Raw genomic sequence first — 13,659 nt, 5'->3', positions numbered from 1 at the left:
ATACTGTTTAAATTACATTTATGACTCCTGCTTTTTAATCATTTAAGAACATTTCTATTTTTATTCTCTCTGGCCACCTCTGAGAGCCCCAATTAGGCACTCCATGCTTCTAGTTGACATTCCCTTTATCCACATTTATTTTATAAAAGGGAAAAGGCAAAGCCACACATAATTAAGAACCTGTGTGCTAATAACCAAACATACAATTGGGCAGAAGGATAATCCAATCCATTTCCTCACACAGGAGAGTAACCTCCATAACTCACTTTAAGCGCTGCCATTCATGAGTTATGGGTCATTCCCTTTCTAGTGAAAATAAATTCTCCCGCACCATCAGCCAGAGCTGGGTATTTTTCTTAGGACATGTAAATTGTAAAAGTGTATGAACATAATCACGTCCGGCATTTCGGGGAACATATAAGCTCTTGCTTATGGACACAGGCTGGTAAGGAAATGAATGTGGTTTCAGGGTTAGGGCTGCCTAGTTACAATATAGGATTTTTGATTAAAGGGAATTTATTCTTGAGATTTTTACGGTGTTGGTAAACTGCTTAATCTGTCGCTTTGTGTTTTATGACACCAGCCGCGTCCTCCAGGTCAGGGAGACCCAGCAGCAGAGCCAGGATCGTTTATCACAGCCTCCATTTTCCACGGTTTATAACTTAGTGATGGCACTTTCTTGGGGCTGAAAACTGGCACTTCAGGGTGTCAAGTTGGGAGCTTTAAAAAGTTTTAATTCTTCATGAGTCCCGTGTTCAATTTTGGCTCAGTGATGGCTAATACAAATTTGGGTAATCTTTGAAGAGCCATCATATTCTTGAAATTCATCAGCCTGGCCTCTTGTATTCGGAGAGGTCTATCTCTGCACAATTAATGTTTGCCAAGTAATCGGCCTCATTTTCTGTACTCACAAACCACATGTTGTATTATATTCAGTTCAGTAGTAATTTATCATAAACTATAAACTATCTTCCCAAACAGGAACAAAAAAAAATTTCTGCCCTCAAAATATTGCAAAGCACATATATTTTTAGTGTTGAAAGCTAAGTCCTTAAGAATCAAATATGCTTTTTCTTGTTTCTTCTTGAAATACAATGTGTGCTGCATGCATGCGGATATATTTCTTATATTATCTAAATTGAAGTAGAAACTGGGTTTTTTTTTTCAAGCCTTGTTAAGATACCTACCTGAAAATTCCCATAATTATACCATTTGTATATCTTTTTACACATTTTATCAAAGTATGAGAGCAGAGGTGTTTGGCCAGTTTTTGACTACATCAGATCTTCTTGAGAATGAAACAAAGTGTGTTGACACATGCTGGAGGTTTGCTTTAAAAGACTCTAGCACACAAACCAACAAAACAATACATGTGAACACGGAGGTGAAACAAGACCAGCAAACCATGGATCCTGTTGAAGTTAGACAATGAATATGTGGGGGGTCATTATAGTATTCTAGTCTGTGTATGCTTTTAACTTGCCAAAATAAATTATTTAAATTATGGTGGTAAGTAGATTAAAAATTAAGTCTTGGAAGTGGTTACAAAATAACCCAATAAAATTTATTAAAATCAACCCAGTTTTTTTTCATGCACCAAGCGTTTTTCTCAACACACGTAATTACACCAGACAGACCACTAAGTTTTGCCTTTCTCAGACTTACAAGAGCAAACATTTGCCACATTATTTTAGGTTAAGAGTCACAGTATGTCCAAAACATGACTTAGGCTTTACAGTTTGATGAAAAGTGCCTTCAGAGGCTTCTGCTTGTAACAGAAAGTATTTAACAGAAAGTATTTAAGTATAAACTGTAAGGTTTTCCCAACTCTTAGCTTGGTAAGGGAAGGGTCATTGTAGACTTAATCAGTATTTGGCTGCATTCATCTTGAGGAAAAAGAGAAGCAAATTTGATCAAACTACCCCACTCCCATGGATAATTAGACAAACTACAACTGGTTTGTGTAACATTACATGCTTTGGTTAAAGAGACACATAAACATAGTGCTGGATGTTGGTCCCCTAACAGCTGGAAAGGTTCTGGTCTCTGGACCTCAAAAATAGGACTGAAGTGCCTCTTTTTCAGCTCAGCACACTGTAAATATTATGGTAAATATTACTGTAAATACCAGAGGGGTATAACCATTAAATCTAGATGCTCTGGTTTGTGAAGTAGGGTTTTTTCCCTAGTAGAGGATTGTGGCTATTAACAGCTGTTCTCTCCCTGTTTGACAAAGGTAGGATTCTTTTTTTTTTTTTTTTAAATTTTTTTTTTTACATTTATATATTTTTGAGAGAGACAGAGTGCAAGCGGGGGAGGGGCAGAGAGAGAGGGAGACACAGAATCTGAAACAGGCTCCAGGCTCTGAGCTGTCAACACAGAGCCCCATGCAGGGCTCGAACTCACAAACTGCGAGATCATGACCAGAGCCAAAGTCGGACGCTTAACCGACTGAGCCACCCAGGCACCCCAATAGGATTCTATTTTTAAAAGAAGGTAGGATATGGCATCAAGTAGCATCCGTTAGTTTGTAAGCGCTCTTGGTAAGTAATTGAAATCTGCTTCCACCTTAAAGCTTGAGAAAGTCCTCTGCCTAAACTCATTGCTTTGGAGCAACTGAATAGGTTGATGCCCATCAGCCTGCCCCTTGGATTTGTATGTTGAGAGGTAGCCATTCCTTCTTGAAGCAAACAAAACAGAGCCCCAAAGGGAAACATGCTGGGTTTGCTGTGCCTTAACAACTCTCACGACACTGTTCCACCCACACTGGGGTGTGTGCTCAGTTGGGAGGGTGACTGAAGGCACCCTTCTCATAGCACCTCTGGTTCTTGTTCGCAGATCTAAGTTTCACAGATAGACATGAGCATCCTGGATGTGGCATTTACAATGAAGCCCTCAAAGAGTGCTCTTTGGCTAAACCAAATTTGATTTTAATACTGTACCAAACAAAGACCCCAGACAGTGACCCTGCAACACTCTGCACACCAGAAATTAAGAAAACCAGAAATTAAATGTTGTTTCTTTAAATGCTGCGTTTCAGTCCTAAGCTCACATCACTTCCAAGTTGAAGTCATCTGTAGGTCCGTTGAGACATGACACAAATTAGGGATATGGTGTGCAGATTCTTCGAGAAGGGCACTTCCTTGAAAAACCATGTTCATCAAAACCCCTTGGAATGGTCTGAGCAGGCCTCATTGCTCTTCTTACCCCGAAGAGACAACGATGAAGGGGAGAAGAAAGACTCTACAAAAACCCATCACACTCTCTCTCAACCTTAGCCAATCCACTGAAGACTCTGCTTCTGTGCCTGGCTGTCAGCATCCATGGAGAAACATTCAGAACCAAGAACCTTCACTTTGGAATTTCTGTGACCATTTGGAATTTCTAGTAGATCATTGGACTCCCTCCCTCCTTAGTCTGCCACGTGGCAGATCTTGAAATCAACAGGATGAACTCAAGAAATCCCTCATCATTCAGTATCTCTGACACCCAAGGTTCAAAAACAAATGTGAAGGCAGAATTTCTGGCATCACTTTCTCAGATTCCCATGCCAGTTCACACATATGACAAGGAGCATGCAGTCTGTAATCTACCTTCTCCAGAAACACAGCAGGGTGGCTGAGCATGCTGTTATATATATATTTTTTTACCTACACACACACACACACACACACACACACACACACACACACACGTTCTTTATGGAAATTTTGGATGCAAAGGAAAATTTTTAAGTCACCTGTGATCTCATTACTGGTAACGTTTTGATGTACATACTTACAATCTTTTTTTATGCATATATTGAGAATTTTTATAAAGTTGGGATGTTACATATAAACCATTATATCTCTTTTCTCTCCAACCCTTGTTTGTAAATCACTACTTATTATCAGTTATATCTTCATGCACCAGAGCTTATGTTAGGCTCAAGATGTCCAGTGGCTCTGCAATATCAACCTATTACTATTCAGGAATAACATCCTTCATGGTATAAAGCACACACCAACTGATTCTTTAGAGCCATGTCACCTAGCACTCTATCATCACAAGAATGTATAAAAGCTGCATAACTGTACCCACACCCTCACCCTAGTGGCTGGAATAGTACAGTGGATGAGAACACACTTGGGAGCCAGGTTGCCTGAGCTCTCATCCACCTCTGTTACATTCTAACAGTGTAGTTTAGTGCCTCAATATCCTCATCTGTAAAATGAGGGAGATAAGGACAGTGTTTCCCTTAGATGGTTCTTAGAAGGATTAAATGAGTTAATGTGTTTGAAGTATTTAGAACAGTGCCTGGAATACACTGCACTATGGAAGTGTTAGCTGTTGTTAATAATACCCCAAGCCTTTTCTCAGATATACCAGTTGCTTGATACATAATAAGCACTTAATAACATTTGTTAAATGAATGAAGCCTCTGTAGCACCATCTATATTGTGTTGATATTATGGCTATTGTTTTTTAAGCCTTTTTGGATTCTGTGGAGCCATAAAGCAACAGTCATTTTTCTCTGCCCATGATATTCCTCCATTTACTAGTGTTGTATGGGATCAGCTTTGAAATGGTCATATATCCTAGCTGGTTTAAATTTTACGGTGACCAGATGAAAGGAAATTACTGGATAGCCTTGGGTACCCCGTGAATCAATCTAATTTTCTGGGTTCTTTGGATCCCATTGATTATATGCTTTGGTGGCCAGAAGCAGGATTATCTCAGCATACGTTTTAAACCAAGAGAGGACTATCATTGGAAGCCTGCTCAGAGAGTAGCCACAGACTTTTCTGGAAAGGGTGATGTGAGAACTAGGTCTATATGAATTGACCATCACTTTGCTTAGGTGTATTGTGCCCATTGCCTTACAGTTTTTATATGGACTGTGAAGAAATATAGGTAAGAAAATAGATTAATTTAAAGGTCAATAAAACCCAGAATTATTGGGTCAGGAAGAGAAAAGATATCATTGTATTTGAAAATAAAAGAATAAAATAGAGTCAGGCATGGGATAAATACATTAAATAATACTTTCCACTGCCACTGTGTTCTTTTGATAGTATATCGTCCTCATCAGGCAGTTGACTTTTTCTCCTCGACATGGGTAAGCGTAGGTCTGAATGAAGATGGTTTGAAGGAAGATGGATGGGGTGGGGGAGGGGCAAACGGACATTTACTGGCAGGTGGACACGTTTCAAGCCTGATGATTCTCTAGAAACCATTTACCAGGCAGCTTTAAATCACAGTCAAGAGATAGGTGCTGCTTCAGTAACTCAGGTATCACAGTTGAGAGAGGTAAATATGTTCTGTGTGACTGTGTGTGTGCTGTACTTCAGGGATTCTTTACTCTGATGATCTAGAGTTGGGTTTCATGGTCTTTGAATACCATAACATTATAGAATAATTTCTGGGAAGAGGGGCCATGACTTTTATCAAATTCTCAGAAGTATCTATGATCCAAATAGTTTAAGAGCTCAATGTGGATTCCTAGGAAGGGGCGGGGAGGAAAGTGGCTGCATAGAAAATCACAGTAAAATATATCCCATCATTTTATATAATGGGTGATAACTGATGGCTTAAAAATGGCTCAGGGTTTTGATCTGGAGCCTATTAGAGGCATTTAGTTTCAACTCCCAATTAAATATCTAATCTAATTACCTTATTTTAACATTATCCCTATTCTTACTGTTCTAATTCATCAGCTCATTCTAATCAATAACATTTTCACAGGCAAAACCTCTCTAAATTTTAGTGCAGTTCTATTGTTTACAGCACTGATTTCCACAGTATTGTGGATAATTATTTCATATTTGATAGACTTTCAGGACTTACTTATTATTAGCAAGATCCAAACCCAGCAAAACTGACTTATAGTTTCAAGATGACAGAGATGACAGACAAAGACCTTTATATCCCTTCTCCCTTCAAAATCACACCAAAATAGGAAGGGAACAAGAAATGGATACACATCCCACCTTTCATGGAACCATAATGTATGAGGGCAGAAAATGGAGGGAGGATGTTCATAGTTTAGTAGAGAAAAGGAAGATCTAACCCAAGTGCCTTTGGGGTGAGGGGATGGAGGAAGTGGTACACGTGAGAAACATCCCCTCCAGAACCTATCAAGGTTTAGGATCCAGAAGCATTAGAGAACACAAAAATGGGGTGAAGTGGAGGGAGGGGGTGATGAAAATACTGAGTCCCCAAGTCCCCACCCCTTCTCCATATAATCAGAGGCCTACTCTTCTCACCTATGCAGGAGATAGAATATTTGCTACAGAAACTAAACCCCAGACTTGGGGACACCAGCAAAAGAAAAGTTAAGGTGAAGTACATCCCAAAAATGAGAGAATTAAGTGAAAGTCTACATTATCAAAGATGAGAAGATACAAGTCTCTTTTCTCGTAATGTCAACATCCATGTTTACACCATTTCCAAGCAAGAGATTGGGAAGTCCACAGAACAGGAGTTTAGATACTGACATTTGGGGCTCCCAACAAAAGACCAGCTGGCCATCTGCTCACCTTGTGGGAAGGCCCAGAAATCTACAGACACCACCCCCAAACACTGGTGTGTGGCAAACATTATAATACTTTACTCTTAGATGAGTAGACCCTCAAGGATATCAGGTGTTCGAGGGAAACCAGCAAACAGGAAAAGGAGTTTAGAGGAAACAGGTAACAAGGAGCAGAAGAGAATTTCAGAGGAATTATAATTATCTTCAAAAAGATAAAAGACTGTAATGAGAAAAGAATAGCATGCTATGAGAAAAGGAGCAACAGGCAAGAAAATGCTTACAAATTAAAAATATTATTATTCCTGGAAAGATGGGGGAAATGTGGGAAAGAAGAGGCAAGAAAATAAAAGAATCAATACAGGAAGTCCAATATTCAATTGGAGTTCCATTCAATAGGACACAAAAGTTAAAAGAAAACTATTTTTTAGAAAGATTACAAAAATATTGTACTGAAGAAACTGAGCCTCCATGTTGGAAAAGCCTTACCAAGCCAAATGATGGGGGAAAAGTCCCAAACCAAAGCATATCTTTGAGAAATTGCCAAACCCTAGGGATAGAGAGAGGATTCTAAGAGAGAGGAAATTAAATAGCATACAGTGTTAGGAATAAGAACTGCATATACTTCTCAGAAACAGCTTCAGAAGTTAGAAAACCATAGAGCAGTCTTTCAACATTCTGAGTGGAAATGTTGCAACCCAGAATTGTAGGGGAGGCTAACAACTGAATGAAGACATTTTCAGTCCTGCAAAGCCTCAAAAGTTAATTCACTCTCACTCCCCCAGTGTTGAAAAGTTAATGCCCTTTCTCACGACGCCACTGGCAGATGTGCTCCTGCGAAATGAGGGGGGAAATGAAGAAGGACAGAGATGTGGGATACAAGAGCCTGGAGGTCAACCCTGGGAGAGAAAAGCTGGCAGCAGACAGAGAATCCAGACCACAGACCACAGGGTGCCCCCAGGACGGGAAGGCATCTAAGAAATGGTGTGCCCCTTTGGAGAGCTGTGTAGGATGTGAGAAGACTCAGATGTTCAAAGAAATCTTCACTCCAGGAAATAAAAACATTCACATCAGAAGGGAAACAAGCCCCAGATCCTAGTTGGCTCAGCAGTGTCTATGAATAGAGTGCAGATCAGGAAAGCGCTGTATCTGGATTGCATTGTGAGTGTGGGGGAGGGAAGAGAGTACGTGTGAAGATAATTCTCACCCATCACAAGACATCAGTGTTTAAGAGCAAACTCTGGCACCTGTATGCTGGGAGTTGGCCCGCCTCTGCCACGTACTAGCTCCAAGTCCCTAGGCACATTACGTAGCTTCTCTGTGCCTCTGTTTCTTCTTACCTGGGGATAACTGTGGTTTCTACCTCACACGGCTGTGATGCGAATTAAGTCAGTTAAACAGTTGTAGAGTTCTTAGGAGAGTGTTGGCATATAGGAAGGACGGTATAGGCACTTAATGACTAACCAAGTGCTAATAATATGTACATACTATATAGAAATATGGTAGAAAATAATTACCAAATTAGGAAAAGATTAGGTGCCTTTGGGAATCAGGAAAGGGGAAGGATGAGGGACTACTGTTTTTGATCCTAAGTCTCTCACTACGATTTTATTTTTTTTTAACTATTCAGGCAATACATTAAAGTAAAATAAAATTAACTTAAAACCAACAGCCAACTCCAAATTTTAAAATGAAGGGGCACACACAGCTTTGATATGGACTACTGCATTCCCCCCATCAACAATTTACTAACATTCCTATTTGCTATGCTAGTGAAATTACGTGTATTTCTGAATGTAGCAGAGAACCCAACTTAATTTTTAAAAATAAAACTGTCAACACAGAAACTTATTCAGTTATTTCTGCAATAAAATCATAATTAATTAAAAAACAAAGTTTTTATTGCTCTAAGAGAAGAGATACTATCTAGTGGTCCTGAGTTTGGGAAAAAATATACATGAGAAAGGAAGCAGTTTGAACCCTACTTTCCCTTCCTCTTGCCCTCTGATAAAGATTTTAATAAATAATGAAATGGGAGACTTAACTAAGTACAAAGGGGAAGACATAAAGGCTTTGGGTCAAGAAAATGCATAGATTTGTGTTTCCAGAGGCTTACTGTCTCTTCCAAACTAACCAAAGGACAGCAGGAACCAAAGAATCCTGGTCCTGTAATTATATCCCACTACTCCCCAAATATCTCACACTGAGCCTAGGCATTTCATAAGCATGCTACCAGAGGCCAATAAAAACGGATTCTAGGGTCACCTGGGTGGCTCAGTCAGTTAAGTGTCGGACTCTTGATTTCGGCTCAGGTCATGTTCTCACAGTTCGTGAGTTCAAGCTGACAGCACAGTGCCTTCTTGCGATTTTCTCTCTCTGCCCCTCCCCTGCTCCTTCACAGGTTCTCCCTCTCTCTCTCTCCTCTCTCCCTCTCAAAAATAAATAAATTAAAAAAAAAAAAAGGATTCTGTGTAATAAGATACTCTACCTGATTCTCAATCTGGGTTGCCAAATCCTCTCCCAAACCCTAGTTTTCAAGATATAACCTGCCTTATTATCTGTATAAATTTAATCTGTCCTCCAAGCTAATATGAATTAAGGTATTCATAAGACAACTTCTAGAATACTATCATGTAACAATTTGAGTACTTTTAAGTTGCTTCTTTAAATAAATATATATATGTGTGTGTATATATATATATATATATATATATATATATATATATATATATATTTTAAGGTGTTCTCTTTTGCCTGCCCTCATTTAAGTGGCAGCTGGTGGGTATAGCATCCGCTTCTAAATTCACAGCCCCCCTTTCTCCTCCTACCACTAGACACTCCTCACTGCAATGTAGAATCACAAAACACATTTTGCTCCGGGCCTCTGCCAAACTGTCACTGTATCTGGATAGTGCAATCTCCTCTCTAAAAAGGGAACAAAATAATCTGAACTTTGTCCTGGTGTGCCAGTGTGGGCCACCATGACAGCCAGCTAATCCATCACTGTGGGGACCTTAGGCTGTGCAACTGACCACCCAACTGACTGCCATCAAAGGGGGGTGGCAGTTAATCATTTCCTTAAATGATGTGAGTATGGAAACAGCTGATTGTTGCTCAGCAGACGAACCTTATCCATTCTCCCTGCCCTGAGTAGTGACTGTGGCCATTTCCCCTTCTTCCCAGACCGCAGGGTTTCAAGAGATTCTGACCGAGGTGGAAATTTTAGCGGTGATTGTGGGATGCCTGTGTCATGACCTCGACCACAGGGGAACCAACAATGCCTTCCAAGCTAAGTAAGTGTTCTAATTGTTGTTATTTTAATGCATTTGCCTTTCTGTTCAGAGCCAAAGGTGACGAGTGCTAAAGAGTAAAGCATTAATTTCTGGCATCCGAGGCCAAGGCCATGCAGGCTTGGGTGTGCATGTCATGGGGCTCATCCATCTTTATAATTCCCTATTCTTCTTTTAATTGCAAATTTGCCCTTCATGTCATGCTTGTTGATTTGGTCTGTCTCTGTTGACCTCAGTCAGATAACAAAGCTCAGATTTTAAAAGGCCTATTTTTTTTTTCCTTCTGGAATATTTGTCTTCATGGCATTATAAGCATCTTGGACTTGCTACTCTCAAAATCAGGTTTTGAGACTATTAAAATAAAAGTGGCCTTCGGAAATTTTATGAAGCAGAATATGTTTCTTCTCCCAGCAGACTCTCTTGCAGGTTCTTTAATGGTGGGTGTTGTATAAACTGCAGTGAACTAAAGCAACGCAGGAATACGGTCTCTGCTGTTCCCATCCCTCTGCCCACAGAAAGGTGGGAAGCAAACAAAGGAATTGCATCAATCCTGGGAACGTGTGAGCACCTAATGTGCACAGACAGAATAATGTGCCCCTAAGCAAGTTGGACTGGTCAAAATAACCTGCCGTTACTTGGTGGCTCACACTGTGGTCTTATTTCCAAATACCCCAATCTCCTGACTTATATTGAGGTCCAGTTTTAGTGTTCATTTTACTACCTGTTTGCAAACAAAATGACACGTGGGTTCAGAGGCTGGAGCAAAACTTTTGGAGATGGAGAAGTTAAGAAAGGCTTCAGCAAAGAGGCAAGATTAACTGTCAGATAACTGATTTCCAAGCCCCCGAACAGGTCTGCCTCCATAACGTGAACATCAATAGCCCACTGTGTCAACAGCATCACTCCCTTTGTTCCCCAAACTTTGACCTATTGGGGCCTTGGACTCCTGGCTCTTTGCATATCCTCCCAATCAAATGAATTTTGATTTTATAAACTTCTCTCTGCATCCTGGATCCTATTATAACCCCTCACTTTAACCCTCTTTTCTCAATATCCTACCATTTCTTGACCCTCTTAACCTTCTGTGACATCCACTGTGCAAAAACTCAGCACCAGTACAATCAAACAATTCAGTTTCTTGCTACTCTACCTAGACTTTTACAGGCTTTAGGAGAAAATGTCACAATTGTGAGAGTCTGAGACATGCCAAATATGTATTGTCCCAGCTCAGCTGGAGGCTCTATACTCCCCACAGATCTTTCTGTGTCCCTAGCCAGCTCCGTCCCCGCTTGCTTTTAGCAGTTATGTGGACCAAACTGTTCTCCCTTCCTAAACCACCTCCTGTCTACCACTGCCCCCACACCACTCAGCAGATCACCTTGCCTCCTCCTTCACCGAGAAAATTGAGGCCATCAATTGAGCCCTCCCTCAATTTCCTCCCCTGCCATGTAGAAACTTATCTGTCTGGCCCCATCCTTTCACCCTTCCGTCCTATCTCAACCAAAGGGCTGTGCCGTCTCCTGTCTGAGACTAATCCCTCCACCTCAGCTTTGGGGGCTTTCCTTGCCCCCTCCCGTGGGACCCTGCTCCATCAATCTTCCTCCCTCTGCCTTGTGTCTCTTTTCCATTCCTACTAGTGCTCAGCATCCTGTTAATGTGAGCAATTCTCCACCATCTTGAAGAAGCCTGCCTCCAACCCTACTTCTCCCTCCGGCTTCGATTCTCTCTCTCTCCCTTACTTTCCAGTCAGTCTTCTTGGAGGGTTGTCTGTTGTTGTCTTCACTTCCTCAACCCCTGCCTCCTACATGGCCGTCCAGTTCCACCTCCCCAGGGGAGCCCACCAATGGCCCCTGTTCCCAAAGCTGATGGACACTCTTTTTGGCCTTCTTTCTTGACATGAGCCACATTTTGTCACTCCCTCCTTCCAGGAACTCTGTCTTCCTATTGGAGCCCCACAGCCATCTCAGTCTCAGTCTTTGCCTCTACACCTCTCTCTTTTCCTCTATCCAAGTGAATAGCAGGGCCAGAAATCCACCAGTCACCCAGATTCTCTTCTTACCACCCCAAAACTGACATATCTGCATTGTTGGGTAACTAGTGCTTCTTTGCACCCATCCTGGGTTGCTACAGCAAGCAACCCATATTCCCTCCTCCAGTCTCCCCCCTACCCCCTTGGCACTCAAGAATAATCTTTGTAATTCACAAAGCTGACTAAGTCACTCTCCTGCTTAAAAAACATTCACTGGCCTCCTGTGACTTTCAGGATAATGTTCAAATTACTTGGTTTAGCCCCCCTGAAGGCCCTTTTCAGTTGGGCTCCTGCCCATTTTCCTGGCCCAGCACCCACTCCTCCCACCCCCACCCCCCATCAATGCATCAGTGTCCCAGACACAGGGGCTATTGGTGTCCTCAATGGGGTCATGTTAGTTCACCTCTCTCTGCTCCCGGGTATGCTGCTTCTCTATCCTGGAATGCCCTTCTTCTCCTTCTTGCCCCAAACGCCTCCGAAAGCATCACCCCCTGGGTTTTATCTCTGAGGTACCATCATAGTCAGTGTATCTTCCTTTAGCCCCCTGTCTCCAGCCCCCTACCTTTCTGCCACTTATGCATAAAGAGGAGATAAATGTGTTAGAATTATGTTCATAAAGCCAGACTGAGCACCTTGTGGGTTCTTTTAAGAGTCAAGTGCACAATACTTGTTCTCAGATACCAACATCCCCTTCCAGAGAGAGCCTGTGTGTCACCCTGAGAAAGGCAGTCCTTTTTGCTAATTGACCTCTCAGGTCTTTGGACCAAGAATATACACCTGATTAAAACCAGCTAATCATATTTCATATACCAGGAATTCAGAGTTGGATTACCATGATACTGACTCAGTTATCTGTTGAGATCCAAGCTGTGGATCACAGAGACTTGGGAGCTGTAGGCTGCCATTTTGGGAAAGCTGTGATGACAGAAATAGATAAGAGAAACAAGAAAGTGAGTCTGCAGAGAGAAGAGAAGAAGAAAGTAGATATTCATAGAGAAACAGAAAAAAAAGATTATACAACCCTGGAGACAGAAAAAGCAGACTTGATCCCTGGCTTTCCACATCTCTACTCCATTGCCAGGAGACCCAGCCACACTTGTGATAACTGGGTTCCCTCAAAGTTCCTTTTATCATTTAATCAACCTCTTTAATGAAGCTGCTTCTAATTGATTTCTGTTTTTTACAACTGACAGTGCCTGAGACAATGAGAAGTACTACAATGTACTTGTTGTATCCTACCTCCAGTGCTCACCAACATACTTGTAGGGTAGATATCTTTGTCTCCATTTAACCGGGAAGGCCTGAGCCTCAGGGAAGTAACTTGCCCAGATTCATGCATCCAGAATGTGGCACAACAGTGTTTGGACCCAGGCTATCTGATTCCAAAAGCCATTGCTTAACCACCGCATCATATTCCCTTTCATGACTTTGTATTATTTATTTGGGGCCTTTAAGCTTCCAGGTTATTAGCTGACTTGCCATATATGTGAGCTCTGGAAAACTACAATATATTTTGACATCCAGCAAATCAAGACACAGAGCCATAAAAAATCCTAGAAATGAACTAGACCTTGGTAGTCATATTTTTCAACACCTTAACTTTACAAAAATGGAAACTGAGGGGTCCCTGTAGAGGCCACTTTTAGGCAAATAGGCTTGAGCAATGGGATGTAGGAAGTGCCCATAGTGACCACCCGGCTGAATGCAAACCATCCCATCAGGTGATCAACTCACCTGCAAATATCCTAACTGACCAATGGGCTACTTACAACCAGGCACCGTTGCCAAAAAAGGGAGAATTCCATACTTTACCATACTTCCTCATCTTCCCC

The 13,659-nt window shown here is 41.4% G+C and overlaps 1 protein-coding gene across 1 annotated transcript in view; it reads left to right on the top strand.

The window, feature by feature from the left end:
- The window catches only part of PDE11A (phosphodiesterase 11A), a 367,330-nt gene that overhangs the window by 283,533 nt on the left and 70,138 nt on the right, over positions 1 to 13,659 (top strand). Inside the window, exon 13 of the mRNA XM_043577142.1 lies at positions 9,692 to 9,801. Within this exon, the coding sequence (XP_043433077.1) occupies positions 9,692 to 9,801 (110 nt within the window). The remainder of the gene's footprint in view (positions 1 to 9,691; positions 9,802 to 13,659) is intronic.

Source organism: Prionailurus bengalensis, chromosome C1, assembly GCF_016509475.1.
Source record: "Prionailurus bengalensis isolate Pbe53 chromosome C1, Fcat_Pben_1.1_paternal_pri, whole genome shotgun sequence".
Lineage (NCBI taxonomy): Eukaryota > Metazoa > Chordata > Mammalia > Carnivora > Felidae > Prionailurus > Prionailurus bengalensis.
Note: the sequence above shows the minus strand (reverse complement) of the source record. Positions and strands in the feature narration are given on the sequence as shown.